Raw genomic sequence first — 19,833 nt, forward strand, 5'->3', positions numbered from 1 at the left:
AAACATCCTGGAGGGGTTGTAAAAAGTTAACTTTTCAGTCTTGACTTTGGCCCAGAATGCTTTTCTAAAGACAAAGAACACCCGGGCCCTTATAACCACCTTTGACCTTGCCTGAGTTGGTTCATCTCTTCCCCGGCCCTAGATAAACATTGAAACCATAAAGGAAATGTATAGTTATTTAAAGGGGGACATACAGAACAGAGTACAGAAAGCATGTATCATTGTGGTTGGGCTTAGGACCGGAGCCTGACCTGGTTACATGACACAAGGAAAACAATGTGTGGCCAGGGCTACAACATTCCAATCTGTTACCATGGAAACCAAAACTATATTTAAGGTGGGAACAAAGAAGGCCAGGGGCCCACTTTCCTGACCTGCAAGTCAGAGATGAGAGGTGGCTAGCCTCAAATTAATAAAACTCTGTTTGTTCTAAATAGAGTCCTTCGGTTTCTTGTGGAATACAACCCAAAGTTTTGCCATTATATTTGGGGGCTCACTCAGGAGATTCCACAGGCAGACCCTTGTTCTGAGGGGGCCCAGACCTCTGGACCCCTTAGCCATTCCTGAATGGCTTGGCACCCCATCTGATTTCAGTTTCCATCCAAGAGCAGCTAAGGACTGCAGGCCTCAGCCACAAAATGGACAAACAGCAGTCTCAACCCTCTGACTGGGTAAGATTTAACTGGCTTTCAATTTTGTTTCCCGAGACTGGGTTTTGGCTTGGAAAAGGGCCCTTGTTGGCTTGATTTGTTCCCAGACATGGGTATCTAGTTTGGTTGTTCCCAGACGTGGGTAACTTTCAGCTGCTTGCTCTCAGACGTGAGTAGCAGTCTCGGTCACACCCTCTCCAGAGCCGGGAGAGCGGCGTGACATGGCATGCTGCAGGCGCAGCCCTCACCCTCTTCAACAAGAGCTGAGAGAGGGGAGAATAAATCTCTCTGGTGAGTGCTGAGAGAGAACTGGGTTTTGTTTTTTTTGTTCCAATTCAGGCTCCAATTTGAATTGGCAAAACGAGTTGGAGAGGAACTAAATTATCTTTCCCAGGATTTTGTCACCTGTGCTGTTTGTCTGTTTAAGTCATTCATTCATTCTATGTTTGCCCCATGCACCTGCCTTCCTTGGTGCGCCCGCCTCAGGTTGCAATTAAATCTGTTGCTTGGGCAGTAGCGGCCTGATCACCCTCCTCCTGCTTTTTCTGCCCCTGGGAGTTGTTTACTTGGAAGCTTGAAAAGATCCTGACCCCACAGGGAATCACTGCTATTGTGTCAAACTATTTCTGTTATGGGGACTGCCAATAGCAAAGCAACGGTGCTGAATTACATGATAAGTTTAAAGGTGATGTGTGTTTTGAAAAAGGTCCCCTAAACAGAAACCTCCTGTTTTGTCCTCGGCACCTGAGAAAGCTGATCCTTTTGTCTCCCAACTCAGCTGCCCTTCATCCTGCATACCCACTTGCCTGCCTCAGCAGGAGATTTCTCCTCAGCTGTGGCACTGACCCTGTGGCATTCTATTTTCACCACTGCAGACAGCCTTTCCCCAAGCTTAAAACCCACCCCAATTCCCACAGGAGTGTGAGACCCACCCCCTGAGGAAACAGTTGGTCTTGTACTGGGAAAAGCTGATCCAAATTTTAAAAAAATAACTATTATGCTTAGTGTGATTGCTGGTGATTGTCAAGATGAGATACAAGTTTTTGCATGTGCCATGGATCTCTGGTTCTTTGAACAAGGAGAGTATATAACACAGTTGGTTTTGTTACCTATATATAAAACTTCTGTTAAATACAGACAGCTCATGAGAGAGCAAGACCCTCAGCATGTACTATAAAGTGCCTCACCCTTGCTTTATGAGGGGCAAAACCAACAAAAGGGTTTCTTTTTTATCATATGTGGCACCTATTCTGGTCAATTTGTGGGGAAGAGATTTGTTACAAAAGTGGAAATTGATATTGACTAGTAATTCTGATTCTGATTTTAAATTTAAACAAGCAAATTCTAATACTAAAATTAAACAAATAGATCCAAATCCTAAAATTCAACAAATGATGACCACCATGAGATATGCAAAAGACAAAGGGCTAAGAAAAAACTTACAAGGAATCAAAGAGCCTGTATGAACTACACCTATGAATGACAGGCATAGTATCGGATATCAACAGGTTTTTTTAACAAGGGCCATTAATACTACTGCCCCCCAAACAGCTTTGCCTTTACACTGGCAAACTAAGAAACCTGTTTGGGTAAATCAATGACCACTTACCAGGGAGAAACTAATCAAATTATTTAAGCTAGGACATTTGGAAAACTCAGTCATTCCTTGGAATACTCCTGTCTTTGTTATTCCAAAGAAATCAGGCAAATGGAGGTTATTACAAGACTTAAGAGATGTAAATGCTTGCTTACTTCCTATGGGGGTGCTATAACAGGACTGCTGACCAACTACAGTTCCCAAAGGCTGGTCTAAATCTCTATAATTTCTTTAGGTATATCTTTGCTATGTAAAGTCTTACAGAAGGATTTCACAAGTGCTATTAAAAAAGGGGGGGAGGGGGAAGTCTACATAAGTGATAATATTAACCTAAATTATAGTAAGTCTTACAGAGAGAGATCACAGGAGCACTTGGAAGAAGGCCTGGGTACGTGACAGAGTGTGTTTGAGGATGTCTCAGCTGGAAACTACCGCAAGGGGCACAAAAGCTGTGGGTATTCTTAAGACAGAATAAAATACTGAAAGTATATTAATTACAGGTAAAAGGTTTTTATTTTTTCCAAATTCTTTTTATAAGAGATCTATACTAATTGACCTATCAAAAAAAAAGGAAATAAAAGTCCAACTAGACTTATAATTACAAACTTATAATTCAATATGGCCAAAACTATATTTGAAAGCACTCTGAATTCATAAACAAATTGTCTTGTGTATGTTTTGTTTGTTTGTCTCTTTGTCAAATATGTGAACAGCTGTTTTATTTGAGTTCAACAAATTTCTCTTTTTATATTTTTTGATTTTTGAAGTAATTGTCTGTAATCTAATTTGGCTTATAGATAAATATTATCTAAATTAAAGATTTGCTTCTACCAAGCTGCTGGCTGGTCAAAATTATGTTAAAATTGGTTTTATAAATATATAAATATTATTATTTATGTATTATAACTTGAGAGTCTCTCATTGCTCAAAATGGATGTGTCAAGTATTATGATGGACATTCATAGGACATGAAAAATGGTTTAAGATAATTAAATAAAAATTTTGTAGGGTAGAGAGAGATTGTTGGACAGGGCTATGACTGATGAATAAAAAACAGCTGCCTGGAATAACATTAACCAGTTTTTGTTCATTAATAAGGAGCCCCAATAATCTCCATAGCCTTATGGGAGACACCACAATAAACATTATTCAAAATATATTATTATGATGGGTTTACATCAGTCACTGTCAGAAAGTTGTTTTCAAAAAAAATGACAACTTGTTATTGTTAATTTCATGGTATATTAAATGTATTCATGCTTTCAAGATGTATAGTATTCTAAAAGATACATAATGTTAGGCATCTGCCTTTCCCTTGTGCTCCAGATATGTGTAATAGGAGGTTCATGGGTCATCGTGTGAACAATTTTTTTAACAAAAACTTATGTGATGTATATGCTATGTATATGCCACTACATTTACAGAGGCTTAGATATTAAACAGCCCGGACAATGTCACAAATTTCTTAAGTGGCATCCTGTTTAAGGCCAAGTTGGATGAAAGCTCCTTATGTATTAGGTAGGGATGATGACTAAAAGGGCTCATCCATTGTGCTACAAAAATGCCATCATGCTTATTATATAACAATACTATGTATGGGGGCTGGGGATTTAGCTCAGCGGCAAAGCGCCTGCCTGGCAAGTGCAAGGTCGTGAGTTCAGTTCCCGGTACCAGAGAAAAACCAAAAAAAAAAAAAACAATACTATGTATGATTTTCGACTTCCAGTTTTCTTTGTAAAAGAAATATAACTGTTGTCTGTTAACATTCCACAGAGATTCAACTACTAGAATATCCATGATTGGTAAGAAGTAATAGTTCTCTGGCTAGAATGTTTGCCGTTACAATACATCCAACTACATATGGTATATTTATACCTAGATGGCCCCAAACCCTCCAATCTTAAGATATTAAAAAGTAAATTACTTCTGTTTATCTCTTCTTCAGTTTGGTTGTTGATGCCACCCATCTACTTGGCCTCATGCCTTTTAGCCTAAACTCTGACCTGTCTTACTACTTCAACATAAAACCTTGTCTATCCGGCTTCCTATTCAGACCAGTATCATTCCTCTATACACCTACAGTAGGCTCTTGAGGTAGGCCCTCTCTATTGATTCTCAATCTTTCCTCCCCTTCATGTTGTTATCAGAGTAGTTCTTCTAAAATAAAAATAAAATTACTTTGCAATCTTCCAAAGTCTCATTGTCGATAAAATTAAGTCCAAACTCCTTAAAATGTTCTGTGAGATTCATCAAGATTCTTACTTCCTTAATTTAAATCTCTGCTCTTTCTTTGCCTCAAACATTCTCTGTTAACTCTGTGAACTACTTCCAGGAAGTGGTGGGAGAAGTAGACCCCTAGAGGCGGCGTGCCCTTCTAACAGGGAGCCATAGCTAATGGGCCAAAGAAAACCATTGCTATGAAGAAATCTGAGCTCAGTATTGCAAAGCTTCACATTTTCTACAAGAAGGCTTCATATACACTATTTTGAACAATATCTCAATGTTTAAGACTTGCACCAAGTTCAGAGACGTTCATAAAACACTATGCAAATAAAATTAAACCTATAGTATAGGTCTGACTGAGCCTATGGACTGAGAGTTTATGAGCCTTGAACTAACACTTATTCTCATGGAAGGGAAAATTCCAGTGTGTAATAAAGTATCCAGGACACAGTGGCCCTTGGTAAAGAATATCTGAATGTACACAGAGTAAAACAAATGTTATTCATACTTAAGTTTAAAAGGTGATTTTAAAAAATCACTTGAAACTATCTGAGAATTTTAAAAATAAGAAAGATTTTACATTAATTCATTGTATTGCCTCAGAGAACAATTTTTTCAAGACTCCTCCATTTTTTCCTTCTACTCCCCTCTCCAATAGATGTGTTACAAACAGCGACAGGAAACCAAGACTGGCATGCTACATTTCCTTCCCTATTTTGCTCCCTCTGCTTCCACTTCATAATTCTACAGCTTGAATAAATAGAAAATAAAATCAATAAAATTCATGTCATTATAACTGACCCCCTATAAATTATTTGTGGCTTCATGAATGTGAACACATGGCAAGCTTCAAGGTTGTTAAATAGGCATGCAAAGTATTTACATAAATGGTCTTTTGATTTGGTTATAAATTACATGAATTACTCAAAGGAAAGGTGCTGTGTAAATGCAAAATAATAATGATGATGGAATATCCATTATTAACCATATAAAAAGAAAATAAAATACTTTGTGTATACTTAGCACATACACAAATTCTTTTAGTAAGAACAATTAAAGAGCAAATAAAACAAGCTTATGTGCTGGAAATGGACAGCTGGATTTATGCCACTCTTGCAATTGCACCATTTCAAGCCATATGGTTTGTGCTCATTAATGTAATTTTTAAAGAAGGTCTCACTTGAGAGTAAGCCTGATAAATAAACAAAAACTTATTATATCACTGCCCCTCCTCCACGTCTTAAGTGACCTTAGTGAATTTACATCAGTAGTGAGTTTATCCCCAGCGAAAGCTCCAAATTCAATTTAACAAATGCTTATGCTTTTTAATTTGGGAGATTTAGAGATTAGGTTTCTCTTTAGAACATTAAGGCTAGCCGTAGCTGATGAAAATAACAGTAGTGCAGCAACAGTAATTTTAGACCTTTCGGGGACTATATTTTAGTTTGAGCATCTATATTGTAGCAGTCCATGCAGTAGTAGTTAGACATAATCCCACTACACAAGAAACCACCTGACTTTAAGGTTTATGGATTTTTATTTTCAGTTCTTGGGCAATGGATTTTAAAAAGAAACTACTCTGTAAGCTTTGTTCAGAAATAAGCACTCTTCTTTAAAAGGGACTTAACCAGAGAAACGTGATCTTAAAGCCATTCAGATTTTGCATGTGAGGAGAGGAATAACTGGGAAAACTGCCTTGCCAAATCCTACAATAGTTAGAACATTTTCTCACTTATTAGAGCTCTATATTTCAAGAAATGTTTATCTTTTCTTCCTAGTCTACTCTTACAAGTGCCTTTTAATAGATAGAAGTTAATATAATGGCAATGATAAAAATAGTAAGGTAAAATACATAAAAGTACATTTCATTATATTGCATTTATTGAATACAGGAGTGACATGTTTATATTTAAGTTTATCCTAAAATCTATGAATTTTAGGGAGGGAATTTCTACTGGTGATAATAATATCAATAGGCCCAGGGATGTAGCTCAGTGGCATAGCACCTTGCTTGACAAGTGCAAGGTCCTGAGTTCCATTCCTGGTACTAAAAAAAGAGTCCATAATAACATCAATAGATCCAACCATACATCTAAATTTTTTTTGTCTTTTTGAGACAGGGTCTTGCTATGCAGTTCAGGTTGACCTTGAGCTCACTTTGTAGCCCAGGCTGACCTTGAACTCGCAAGGATCCTCCTGCCTCAGCCTCTTGGGTGCTGGGATTACAGGCATGTGCCACCATGCCCGGCCAACCGTACATCAATTATGTACCTGGAAGCTTGTTTGAACAAGTTCACCTTTTTATGAATGGCCTTTGAGACTGTAGCAGACTGCAAAGAGACTGAGATGTGGAGGGAGGGGCACAGGTAAAGCGGGGACTGAGTCAGTAGGCAGAGAGGGAGAGAAGAGAACTGTCTATAGGTGACAATCAGACAGGACCTCTCTCCATTCCTTTCCCTTCAGGGTAAATCTCTCATTTGCCTCAGTGCTTTTCCTCCTCTGGCCTTGCAGCTAGCACTTCGCTGGAATCCCTGTGACTGGGCACCTCTCCTTCTTCCCCACTGCAGTCCTTTTCCTTCAGTCCCCTGCCCCAGAGTCACTGTCCATCCGGTCTGCAAGCTTGGCAAAGCCGCAGAGCTCCCTGCTTCACCAGTCCCGGCGGGTGGGGTGGGGTTGTGGAAGGTTGCCTGCGTGGGCAGCGCACACCCCTCGGGTGTGGGGAAAGGACGGGCAAGTAGTCATTCTCGATCTGCGTGGCCTCTTCTTTCCCCGGTCCTGCCGCTTCCAGATGCTGCTTCCTTGCGCAACCCTGAGGATCCACTTTTCTCGGTGCTCAGATTCACTTACTCTTGCTAGCACAGCTGCTAGACCCGGCTCCCACTGCCCCAGGGGCGCGGGCCTCCCAGAGCTCAGATTCTGTCCCTACTTGCACTGGCATGCTTGTTTCCAAGTTCCTGGGGGCTACAAGTGACTTCTCTGACACTGCTGTCCGGCTTTAAGTTTCTCTGAAGCCCTAGTTTGCAAATTTCTCACTCACTGTGTTCCTCTTCCCCGTGGAGAGGTAGACTGCTTGGAAGCCTAGTCCCCCTGCGGCCCACCGCAGAAGTGCCTGTTCCCCTCCTTCAGGGTGCCCAGCCCTCCCCAAGATGCCATGGACACTGTGCTTGGCTGGACCGGAGGGAAGAAGGGATGCTGCCATCCGGAAGTGGTCCTGTTTCCCTCCTACACTCGCGTCATCCTGGCTTTCGGTCCAGGGAATTTCTCAGTCCTTAAACTTTCCCACATCTGGCTATCTTTATCACTCAGAACCAATCTACTTGCCTTTCTCTGCTACAATAATCAGACTGTCTCTCACACCGCTGCCTGCTAGCCAGTCAAGATGCTTCCCTTTTATTCATATTTTAACAGGAAAATGCTATGTGGGCAAAGCAATGTGGTTTAGTTTATTAATTTTTGTTTAAATTTTCTATTCACAGTTTTTATATATGGAATCAGCAAGTTTACATGGATTATACTTGTCTAAGGGCTACGAGCATATGGAATTTTATCTATTTTATATTTGAGAATGTTTAATGTTATGTTAAAACCAAATTAAGACAATGTAAAGAATCTTAGAAGAATTTGTGTGGGGACTTTAAAAGGAATACAAATAATAGATAAGCTTTAAAATGGGGCCATACCAAATAATCAAACCACCCTTTCTGACTGTCAAAATAAATTCAGCACCCAAAGGAGTAAATCAGAGAGAGCCATTAATCTGTGACCTTGCATATTCTGAATTTCAGTTAAGAAAACATTCAGACACCCTGTAAGGATTTCCCACTCTACAATTCCTGCCTGTTTACTTCCATGCTATTAAAATCCATACAACTGAGTCACGCAAAACAATTTCAAGTTCAGTCAACAGATAAGCAACCTGTGAGTTTTGCCTTTTCGGATACTAATCTTAACCACTGAGGCACATATCTCCTTTCTGAGCATTGGAAGTGTGATTTGACTAAACATAGCCTTCGATCTCAAGCACGTACATGGGTGTGTGTGTGTGTGGTTATGCATGTATGGCTGCTACCTATGAAATTAATAGTCAAGTCATATTTTTTTACTACATGTTAAACAGCAGTACTTGCTAGATAAAGTATGTCTTCTAGGACCAATATTTTCCAAAGGGAAAAAAGAAAGCAAAGAGTTCTCTTCATTCATCCTTCTTCAGGCTCCAACTTGGACTTGCAGACAGGCACTTGTGCCTAGTTCTCAGTCAGCGTGATCCAGGTAAACCTCCCTTACACGATGAACAAGGTTTCCATCTAAGGAGTACTACTTGTGTGGGGTTTTGATAATTTATTAAGTTCAGGAGAGATTTGCAGACATCTCAGTTCTCAGTACTCTGAGTTGCAAAAGATCTTAGGATTTACACTCAATTTCTAGCTGGCAAATAAATATGTCATGTAAGAGTTGGCTGGATGACATAAAAAGATATATAGATTCAAGTTATAAAACTGAACATTTTAGTTACTTGACTGTTGAAAGAATGGCAAAAGGAGGGACCCCAGAGCCTACCAGTATATTTAATTTGGCTGAAACAGATTTAACATTTGAGATTTAAAATTGTTTACACAGAGTACTCAAAACTACCCACTTCCTATTTATCTTACCACAGACCAGCTTCACGCATTTATGTTACCTGCCCAATACCTGGAGGCATTTGCTTTGTAATCCCTGGATAGCCTTTAAAATTTTTCTCTGTCACAGTTTATGGGTCTTACCAGTATTTGAAATAGTTTTTATGCCTAACAATCCCCTGTACTATCTCAGATTGGTATAACGTTCAATGTGCGTTAAGTCCTCAGGGGATTTTACAGGAAAGGTCAGCTGTAAGAGCCGATTATTGCTCATTATTATTAAGACTCTTTTGTTCCACACAAGCCCTTCATACAGTTGGGGACACTCCTCGGGGGATGAGTTTATCTCTGTGTACTTTTGCTATAAAAGCGGTATCCATTTGCGGACTTTGCCTTCTTTTAACTCCTCCCCAGTCAAAGAAAACCTCTTTCTGGTGAATGCATTTAAATCATTACTTTAAAATCTAGCCTCTGTGATGTGTGGCAGATTCGCATTTACCTATGACCTCTGAATTTACAGCACTCTCTCCCAAACAGACGCCTCCAGGCTGATAGTTTTCCTAATTTTATTCTCACTACTAGGCACTGATTCTTGATCTAAAAGACGAAATGTTATACAAATGTGTCCTCTTAGTTATATGATGATGTCTATTATTTTTAGTATGTGTTTGTGTACAGGTTTCCATCCCTCGTGCAGAGTTAGTACATGGACACAACATCTTAATTCCTTTTTTTCATCCCCTTCCCTCCCTCACCTCCCCATCCCCCATCTTTTATTCCCTTTTCATTTGAGAATAATCAAGCTTCCTTTTTCTTTTTTTTTTTTTTTTTTTTTTTTTTTTTTTTTGAGACAGGATCTCACTATGCAGTTCAGGGTGATCTTGAACTCACTTTATAGCCCAGGCTGGCCTCGCCCTCACAACAGTCCTCCTGCCTCAGCCTCCCAAGTGCTAGGATTACACGTGTGCACCACCATGTCCAGCTTCCTACTTTCTATTATCTTGCTTTTACTTTGCTCTTTATTTATAATTCGGGGTTGTGCATATAAGAGAAACTGTACCATGCTTAAAAATAGGTTCAAGATGCACCCATTTTCCTACAAAGGTCCCCTTTATCTTTCCCTATGGCAGAGTAATACAATGATGACCATTTTTAAAAATCACCCCAAAATTATTATACTCTAATGAAACACTCCTTTCTCCTTTACTTGAAATCAAATATGATTTCATGTATATTGCATTGTTTTACTTTTAATACAACAGTTTTTGCTATTGACTGTGTAATGATATGATTATAAAAAGCCACCAATTCTGAAATTCTGAAAAAAAAATCAGCAAAAGGGAATCTGAGAAAAGAAAGAAGCACACATTCTAAGCATGAAGTTGTTTTTGACCTCCCAGCATACTCAAGGCATCCTTCACATGGCAAGCTGCAATCCTAAAGGCTAATCCGTGAGGCCGCCATGCCTTAGGAATAGGAATGTTTACAGTGTGAAAGTAACAGACACAGTACAAATGACACTTAGGAAAATGTGGCATCTGTTACATTGCAGATGTTGCGAGGATAGGAAGCCAGAGCCATGAATAAGGAGGGTTGGCTTTTCATGAGGTAGAACCAGCCTTCAAATTGGCTGAGTTTCTCATCTTGGTTACAGTACAGAAGGCTGTGAACACTGGTACATTAACAGGTAAACATAAACACTGAGAAAAGAGTAGAAACTATAAAACCGTATATCTGGTTTGCCAGTCAAAGAGTTGATAAGCCAGGAAGACCATCAGCTGAATACCCAAGCTTTTGCAAAGAGAGACAGGCATGCAGATTGGTTTACTTGCGATAGACGAGGGGAGGAAGGAGTGTTTACCATATAAATAGATTGAAAGAAACCAGACACCATTTTGACAAACTGTTAGATGGCATGGGCTAATGTGTCTGATGGAAAAGCTGAGGGCTGGAGACCTAGCTGACTCCTCATTTTACTCTGTAGCAGTTCCCCTCCTCCTGAGGATGCTCAGGAGAAAGAATGTGGTCGAGCAGGAGCTCCAGGAAAAAACCTTAGAGGAGAACAATCTGCAGGTGATTAGCAGATGCTGTGCAGAGAACATCATGAAACTATGTCTCCACATGGTCCCATTTGAAACAAAGCTTGAAGACACTAAGGAAGGGGTAGAAAACACCTTTATCTTTAAGGACCGGAGAAGACCAATTGCAGCTGAGGTTACTGTATAAAAACAATATGTTTCTATACCCGGAAGACATAGGAAATCCTCATGTCACAGGATCTGTTTCCAGTACCAGGCAGAGGTAGTTTGCTAACAATTAGAAAAGAGGAGGGAAGTGTTGGGCAAGATTAACCACAGAAAAAGAGTTCAATTGCTATAGAAGAGAGAGATGACAATATCAAGAAAGCCCCAACCCAATGCTCAGGGCCAAACTATGAAGCTGGACCACAGCAACAGAAATCCACTGCAGTCCTCATTATGAAGCTGTTACTGAGTGGGAAATAATAGTCATCTACCTAAGTGAGGGGCCACAACACGGAAAGAGAAAAAGTCCACAGAAATGTAGAGGAAAATCAAACCACTGAGAATGGAGGGCAGATGCTCAGAGCATCTGCTGTCACTACAGCCCTCACCATAAGCACAGGAGTGTAGCCCAAAACTAGAGGAATCTAAAGCCTGTCATGCATTGATAAGACCAAACACAAGCACATGCTACTCCTACTTAGATTGACTCAATCACCTGAACAAGTGACCTGAGAGGGAAGAACTGTTTCTGAGTATAAGCAATATTTCTTCAGTTCCATCCATGTTATACTTGAAGCTTTAGAGCCAATTAAAATTTTTAAGAAATGCAAAGGGGGGGAGGTTGTAGTTAAGAGATAATGAAATACATAAATAGTATGAGGGTCAGAAGTGACCCAGATGTTAAAATTTTCACATTGGGTCTGTAAAATAACTGATGAATGTGTTTAAAGGTAAAGTAGGAAAGGTGGATAGTTCGTATGAAGAATTTCAATGGTGATATGAGTACTACTGCTAGGAAGAATCAAATGGAAATGCTCACCACAGAATGTGGAGTAACAGAGCAGTATTTTAGCAGGCTCATCAGAGCTTAACAAAAAGTCATTGAACCTAAAGATAGATGGATTTAAACTATCCTCCTTGAAACAAGAGGGGTGGTAGTGAAAAAGTACAGAAGGAGCATCACATTGTTGGATAATGTCAAATTTTGTAACATTTATGTCACTGGAGTAGCAAAAGAAATTGAGAAAGAGGATAAATATATGAAATGCCAAAGGCAAAAATTATTCCAAAAAATTATTAAATGCTATACTCAACCAAATAACCAAAGAACTTAAAGAATTTCAAGGATAAATAACTAATTAAAAATAAAGTAACAATACAACAAAAGACAAAGACCTATCATATGTGACACTCAAATTATAGTGAATCAGTGGTAGAAAATCCTGAAGGCAGCCAAGGAAAAAGGCATAGTACAAATAAAAGAATAAAGATAATAACTTGAACAGGTTACTTGTCAGAAACTAAGTAAAGAAAAATATAATGAAGTGATATTTTTAAACTGCTGAAAAAAAAAATATCAACCCAGAAAATATCCCCCCAAAAAAGTATCTTTCAAGACATTGAAGTAAAGTTGAGAAGGCTTCTCTGAAGAGGCAATGCTTGAATAATAAGGAATCAGTCCTGGACCATGAGAGATAAAAACAGTGAGAATCCCTGATGTAAGGATCTGCAGCATGTTTGGTGCACAAAGGGTGATCTGTCACTGCAGCAGAGGCAGATTCCGGAGGCTTTGGGAACCATGTTACATGTTCAGATATTATTTTCATTGAAATGGAGGCCTATTAGTGTTTTAATCAGACACAACATACAATTCATATTTCTTAAAGATTAAATCCAGAAACCAGAATAATTCTCGAACCAGGCACAGTAGTAGTCTCAAATAGTGCATGATTCAGAATTTATCTATGGAGTGTACTTAATAGTGAAACTGATTTCAGTCCAACAGTTGCACTATTCCCTCTACTACTGGTATTATCATTTAAATGTTTATTGTGTTCTAGGAATTTGTAAAAGATTTCTCCATGTCTTGCATCGAAACTTCAGAGCTGATAAGGTTCTGAGCCTTTAAAAACTTGTAGTAAGTACCATATGGCCATACTTTGAAGTAGTTTGTTACTGCTGCTATAAAATAAGTTACTGCACATTCAGTGGATTAGAACAATGCATTTCATTATCTTACAGCTCCGAAGATCAGAAGTTTAGAGTGTGAACAAAGACTGAACTCCTTTTGGAAGCTGTGTGGCAGAATTTGTCTTCTTGCCTTTTCTTGCTTCTGGAGGCTGCCTGCATTCACTGGTTTGTGGCTTCAGTGTACATCACTGTAATATTTTGACCTCTGCTTCCACGCTTACATTTCTCTTAGACCCTACCTTCACTGCCTTCTCCTTCTAAGGATGCTTGCGATTGCATCAGGCCCACCTAGATAATTTAAGATCATCTATCCAGCTCAAAACGCTAAATTTAACCACATGCAAAATGCCTATAATATAAGGTAACATACTTACAGGTTCTAAGCTTTACAATGCAGATATCATGGTTTGGATGGGGTTTGTATCTCAGGGCTTCATGTGGTGAAATTTAGGTCCCCAGCATGGCAACATTAAGAGATGATGGAACCCTGAAGAGATGGAGCTGAGTAGGAAGTGATTAGGTAAGTGGGGATAACATACTTGAACTGATTAAGTAGCTCTCATGGGACACCAGTTACTTCTTATGAGAAGGCAGCTATAATAGAACAGAGTTGGCTCCTTCCCATTGTCTGGCTTTATGTCCCATCATGTAATCTGTCCTTCTCACAGTGCCTCTGCCATGAGTGCATCTCCCATGATCAGTCACTACCAAGGTCCTTCCCCAGAGCCAGTGCGGGCTGTTTGGAATTTTAGCTTTTAAAACTGTGAGCTAAATAAACCTATTTTCTTTATAAGTTATCCAGCCTTCAATATTTCATTACAGTAACAGAAAACAGATCAGTACATCTTTAAGGGTGGCTATTATTCAACCTACACAAAGTCAAGACTTGGGTCTTTCATCTTTAAGGGACAAGATGAAAGAAAATTCATTAGAAAGTGAGGGAATCTCTGGGAATAAATATTCCCAGAGGAAATGTATCTTCCAGGGAAGATATTGAGCTGGAAGGAATGATAGGCAAATGGTGAAAAGTCTAGCAGGGCCAGGAACACATGTATATAGATCAGATCAGCATTGAGGAAAAGGAAAAAGAATCAACACTGACCATGTTCCTACCCAATGTCAGACCCAATAAATATGGCCTAGCTATGCATCATCTGATTTAATGCTCAAGGCCAACGTTAAAAAGATAGCGTTACCTCAGCTCATGAACTTAATTCTTCCCACAATTCTGATTGCAAACTGAACTGGACAAAAACTGAATCAAATTCAATAGTTAGGTTCAATGTTGACCTTATGAGGAAATTTGATTCTGGTTTTCACAAGAGACCTGAGTTCTGTCAATACAAGTTAATGAAGTGAGTAGTATCTATATCTAGCTCAGATTCCAAAGCTTATATTATTTTTCAATTCAAAATATCAGAGAGACTTTTAAGAAAATATTCATCAAACCAGAATACTAAATAAAAGGACACAGTGGATAAATACAGTGAAGGCTATAATGAAGAATTTGGGATGATTAATGTAAAAAGTCTTACAGAAGATCTGACAATGCTGTCACATGACAGAGTGATGCATTGATATTAAAACTATAAAGCAACAGTTATACAAAAATAAGGATTTGAGATGTTTCTTATTGTTTAAAGAGAAAGTAAAGAAGGTTCTAAGAGAGATTATTTCCTGATATAAGGATGGGACCTTAGACCCAAGAGACCAAGTACCACTGTTTTAGCCCTAACCGCATCATTGCCTGCTCTATGTCTGTGGCCAAGATATTTGACTTCCTTGTGTTCAGTTCCTTGTAATTGAGAACAAAATAGCACCATACCTCATACATTTGTTGTATACATTCAGCAAACTAATAAAGTATTCAAAAATAATTTCTGTCAATACTAAGTACTGCATAAGTGTTAGTTCTATCTTTGTACTTAGGTTGAATTAAAGTGACAGGAAAAATATGGACAGGTGTGTTGGAAAAAGTCCATTACTAGAATGATTCAAGCCAAAGTTAAATAGTTATATGTAAAGAATGCTTAAAACAGAAGATTTAGGTTTGGGGAAGAAAGCTGAGTCAGGCCACTGCTAGGGTTTACATGTGGTCTCAGACTTTCCCCAGGAGTTCATATATGAGAAACTTGGTTCCCAGTATAGTGGCGGAGGGGAAACCTTTAAGAGGTAGGGTCTACTGTAAGGTAACTAGGATAGTGGGGTGCTACCCTTGGAAGGGATTAATATAATTTTCATTGGGGCTCAAGTCCCAAGAGTGAGTTTTGATAAAAGTCCAAGTCTACTCCCAAACTATCGCTTGCTATCTGACTTTGTGACCTGGTTAGTCCATGCTTCTGCCATTGTGACACCATCTGGCATGAGACAGAATGTATGGGGCTAGCCCAACTTGGAGTTTCAGCCTCCAAAATTGTGAGCTAAATAAACTTTTCTCTTTATATGCCACCCATCCTCTGACATCCTGTTATAACAACAGAAAACCTATTAAGACAGCCACTTTTTCCCAACATTTTCCACAGAACACTAGTAATATGAGATACTGAAAACTGTTCATGAGTGGAAGTGGGAAAGAAGGAATTTGTTAAGTGTGATAAATACTAAAAATTATACCCTTAACCTAGGAATTCAGGATATGTAGATTATCATATTAACAAAAAAGTTGTGAGAAATCTTGAAGAAACAGAAGGTCACAAAATTTGTTTTAAAATCCTGTTGTTCAACTGAGAGAGGTAAGAGAGACAGACAGACACAGAGACAGAGACAGAGAGACAGAGAGATATAGACAGAAAAAGACAGAAAGACAGAGGAGAGAGAGAGAGAGGGATGCTTGGAAGTATCTAGCAAAATCTTTGGCATACAGCTGGTGAAATGTGAAATTAATAGACTAGATAATCTCTAAAGTACCTCCTGCCTCTAAGCTATTATTATATAATGTGACTTCAAATATGTTAAAATAACATGTGCTACAATGAAGTGAACTCTCAGGGTGTAATTTCATTTCACTATAGATTTAGAAAACATTGCAATTCTTCAAGTGCTTATGTTTGTTTGTTTTTAGTTTCCAGGAAGAATATTCCTAAATAGCAAATTTCTTTAACAAGAGTCCTTTCTGAATCTGTGCATACTATTTTGGCTTTTACAACCAGTGTTGACAATAACTACTTTTTAAGTCAAGATAAGCTATAAAGTGATAATGGCACACATACATGGTAAATGAGCCTGTACATAAAATTCTGCCCAGGTAATTCTGTATACTACTCAGTAATCGAATGGGTAAGATGCATAAAATGATCTATAATTGGTAACTATTCACTCTGCAAAAGTAAAATACCACAACTGTAAAAAATAATATCTTGTTCATGCCAGTCTTGCTGACACATAGCCCATATTTTAATCTATAGTGTAAATGTTGGTCCACAGTAGGCACGCTCTAGTTCTCTTATGTCTGCAAGGAATGTTATAATCTCTCTTTTATAGTTCAGCAAACTCAGTCTCAGAGAGCTCTTTTCCTCATTCTCCCACTAGAGTCTAGCCATTTGATCTTTTGCCCCACTCTAACCATATCAAGTTGATACCTTTGCTTGCTGTATCCTGTTTGGAAGTCTTTGCCTTGAATTTTTCCTTTAATTCCTATCTTCTTTTCACTCAGTCTTAGTTTACAGTAGCACCCTCAGAGAACCTTTCTCTTATTGCTCTCACCTCAAGTTCTAACACTTTTGCTTAGCAACTAGCTCTAGTTTGTACTTAACACTACTTCCGATTACTTATTAATATTTTTTAGTTTTACAAATTATATGGACCCTAGTATCCTAATGTCATGTTTCATTTACTAAGCTAAATCCTGCTCTGAAATAGTTCATTCTCTGTTCTAGGAACAATGCTTGGTCCATTGATTCTCAATAACTATTATAGTCTTTTAATCAATAAACAAATTGAAACCACCATTTAGATTAAAGTAAGCAAAAAAAAAGGAATTCTTTTCATTGAACACATTTTCATTTCAGAATGCTTCAGATTCACTACTACAAGGAAACTATTCTTTTTTCCACATGCTGCATATATTTAATTAAATATGGGCTTCTTACCTAATGATTAGGAACACCTTACTCGGAAACTATTAGAGATACTGGCTGAGTCCACAAAATCAAAAATGGCAAAAATGTCTGCAAGAAATTTTGCAAATGAAATCAACAAGCATGAGAATTTAATAGCCAGTTTCCACCATGCAATTGAAACAAAAAGCTGAACAATTTAACTCAAAATTATGACTGAAATGATTCTCCTATCTTTTCTAGCCCTATATGTAAAATAAGCCTAAAGGGGCTGGGGATTTAGCTCAGCGGCAAAGCGCCTGCCTGGCAAGCGCAAGGTCATGAGTTCGGTTCCCGGTACCGGAGAAAAACCAAAAGAAATAAAATAAAATAAAATAAAATAAGCCTAAAGTTCTTTTTCACAGATCGGGGGCTTGTACATCACCTTCAACGATAATAGTTTTGAACTGTGTTCTCAATAAAGAAGAAAGCAGACACAGGGTCAGAACAAATGGGCTTCTCACTTTGATTTATGGCTGTAGAAACAGAATGTTGCGAGGGTTGTGCACCGTGCTGAGGGCCACATACAATGCGAATACTCAAATCCAGCTTCCTTCAGCCTTCCTTCAAATCCCTCCCTTATTACACTCCCTCTCCCTGTATGTCTAGGATTCTTCATGTCATGTCCAAATTCTTCATATTCTCTCCTCATCCTTGCTTCATTGTTTGGAAGAAAATGCCTTTATGACCACTTGAAAAATAGCTACTTTATTGTACATTTACATTCACTTATTAAATTCACATTATAATCTATATTCAACAGTGCAGAGTTCTAGTCCTTGATCTCTGAATCACTGATACTATTAAGTTATACCCTGACCAATCTACAGAACTATTAATAATATTTTTGGCTTAAAATGCAACTAACTTGAATTGCATTTATTTCTGAGTCTATTATTCAAAGACAGTGTAGGTCCTTGTAATTTAAGCCCTCCCCTAGAAAGCATTTAAATGACCCAGGCACCATCTTGGAAAACATAGACTTTAGTGCTGACAGAAGGTTTTGACTAACAGGTTCTCTTAAAATAAATACCTTTGCTAACTACATCCTACTACACTCTTGCAATGGACTTCCTGAATCACAAGAGCATCATTGTACAGTGCCATTATGTTGCTAGTGTCACAGGAGATCAGTGTGTGCTCATCTTGCTACTTGTACTCCATGATTATTTCATTATTGTTGTTAATAAATCAATATTTGAATGGATGGAATAAGACCATCACTAAATAGTTTTCTTAAAGAAACTTTTAATAATTTTGCAAACTAGAATTAGTCATTTTTATAAAACCGAAGAGACTTTAAGGAATGAAATTGGTTTATTGCTTTTTGCTCATAGAACACCATTTGGTTAAGAGAAGATTTATTGTGGGTGTGATGATGCCTGAAGATGTCATAATCAAGATTGATTTAGACTGCCATAGCCAGATTGAAGATGTATAAAAGCTATCATCACATTGACATCAATATATCACAATCCCCGAAGCACTAAAAATAACTGCTATGTGAACAAGTGTGTAACTGTTTTATTGACATTGGCCTATTACTGAAACATGAATTTAGAATTACAATGTGTTGTGTACTTGAAAAACGCAACTTGGTAATCAAAAACCATAGTACTATGATCAGCTAGTAATCAGGAATGTTCAACTGACATATAAATTAACCGTTTATTTTTTTACCATAAGCATCTATCAATCTGTTGGGTAAAGAAATCTCAGGTCCTGGGACCAGATCAATTTAGATTCAACTTCCACCTTCATTATATATATACATTATATATATTTATACATTATATATATGTTATATATATATATACTTTATATATATATATATGACCTAGGACAACTCAGGATATTTCAGCCTCAGTTAGCTCACAAATGGTACATGAAAAACAATTCCTACTTTTTAAGATTATTGTGATGATCAATCTTGCATACCTACTATCTGGTAATCTACAAAACTATTTTGAAGATAACCATAAGTAATACAACAACCATTGCTGATTTCCCATCATCTTGTTTTGAAATTTTGTATCACTTTTATAGTTTTTTGTGGTTTTTTTTGTCATTGTTCTTGTTCTTTTCTCTTCAAAATAAAAAATAAAATTATAAAAAAAATCATTGTAATGGTAAAATATTTTTAATATTGACAGTATCTAATAAGTTATTAGCATCAGCTAGTTCATAGTATTAATAAATAAAATTATATAAATTAATTAACTCATTATATTGCATTTAGCATGATGAATGGACAAATTATTTAAAAATCTTTCTTTAAAGATTACGCATTTCAAAATATGTAGTAATTTTGTGTCACTTTTGGGTACAATTTAAATAGTGATTGGAGTGTAGATGCACAGATGTGTCTGACAGATAGATATTTAAGATTAAATAATTGTCATTGACATGACTTACTATCAGCTACTTATTTCTGTA

General features: G+C 37.8%; 1 protein-coding gene across 1 annotated transcript in view; it reads left to right on the plus strand.

Annotated features, from left to right (window-relative positions):
* The window catches only part of LOC106148612, a 34,004-nt gene extending 15,038 nt beyond the window's left edge, over positions 1 to 18,966 (plus strand). The window contains exons 2-5 of the mRNA XM_013514754.1: positions 6,934 to 7,299; positions 8,619 to 8,739; positions 13,355 to 13,468; positions 18,735 to 18,966. Coding sequence (XP_013370208.1) covers positions 6,934 to 7,299; positions 8,619 to 8,739; positions 13,355 to 13,468; positions 18,735 to 18,838 — 705 coding nt within the window. The 3' untranslated portion in view covers positions 18,839 to 18,966. The remainder of the gene's footprint in view (positions 1 to 6,933; positions 7,300 to 8,618; positions 8,740 to 13,354; positions 13,469 to 18,734) is intronic.
* The last annotated feature ends 867 nt before the right edge of the window (positions 18,967 to 19,833 follow it).

This window comes from Chinchilla lanigera, unplaced genomic scaffold, assembly GCF_000276665.1.
Source record: "Chinchilla lanigera isolate Chin_1 unplaced genomic scaffold, ChiLan1.0 scaffold00002, whole genome shotgun sequence".
NCBI classification, from domain to species: Eukaryota; Metazoa; Chordata; class Mammalia; order Rodentia; family Chinchillidae; genus Chinchilla; species Chinchilla lanigera.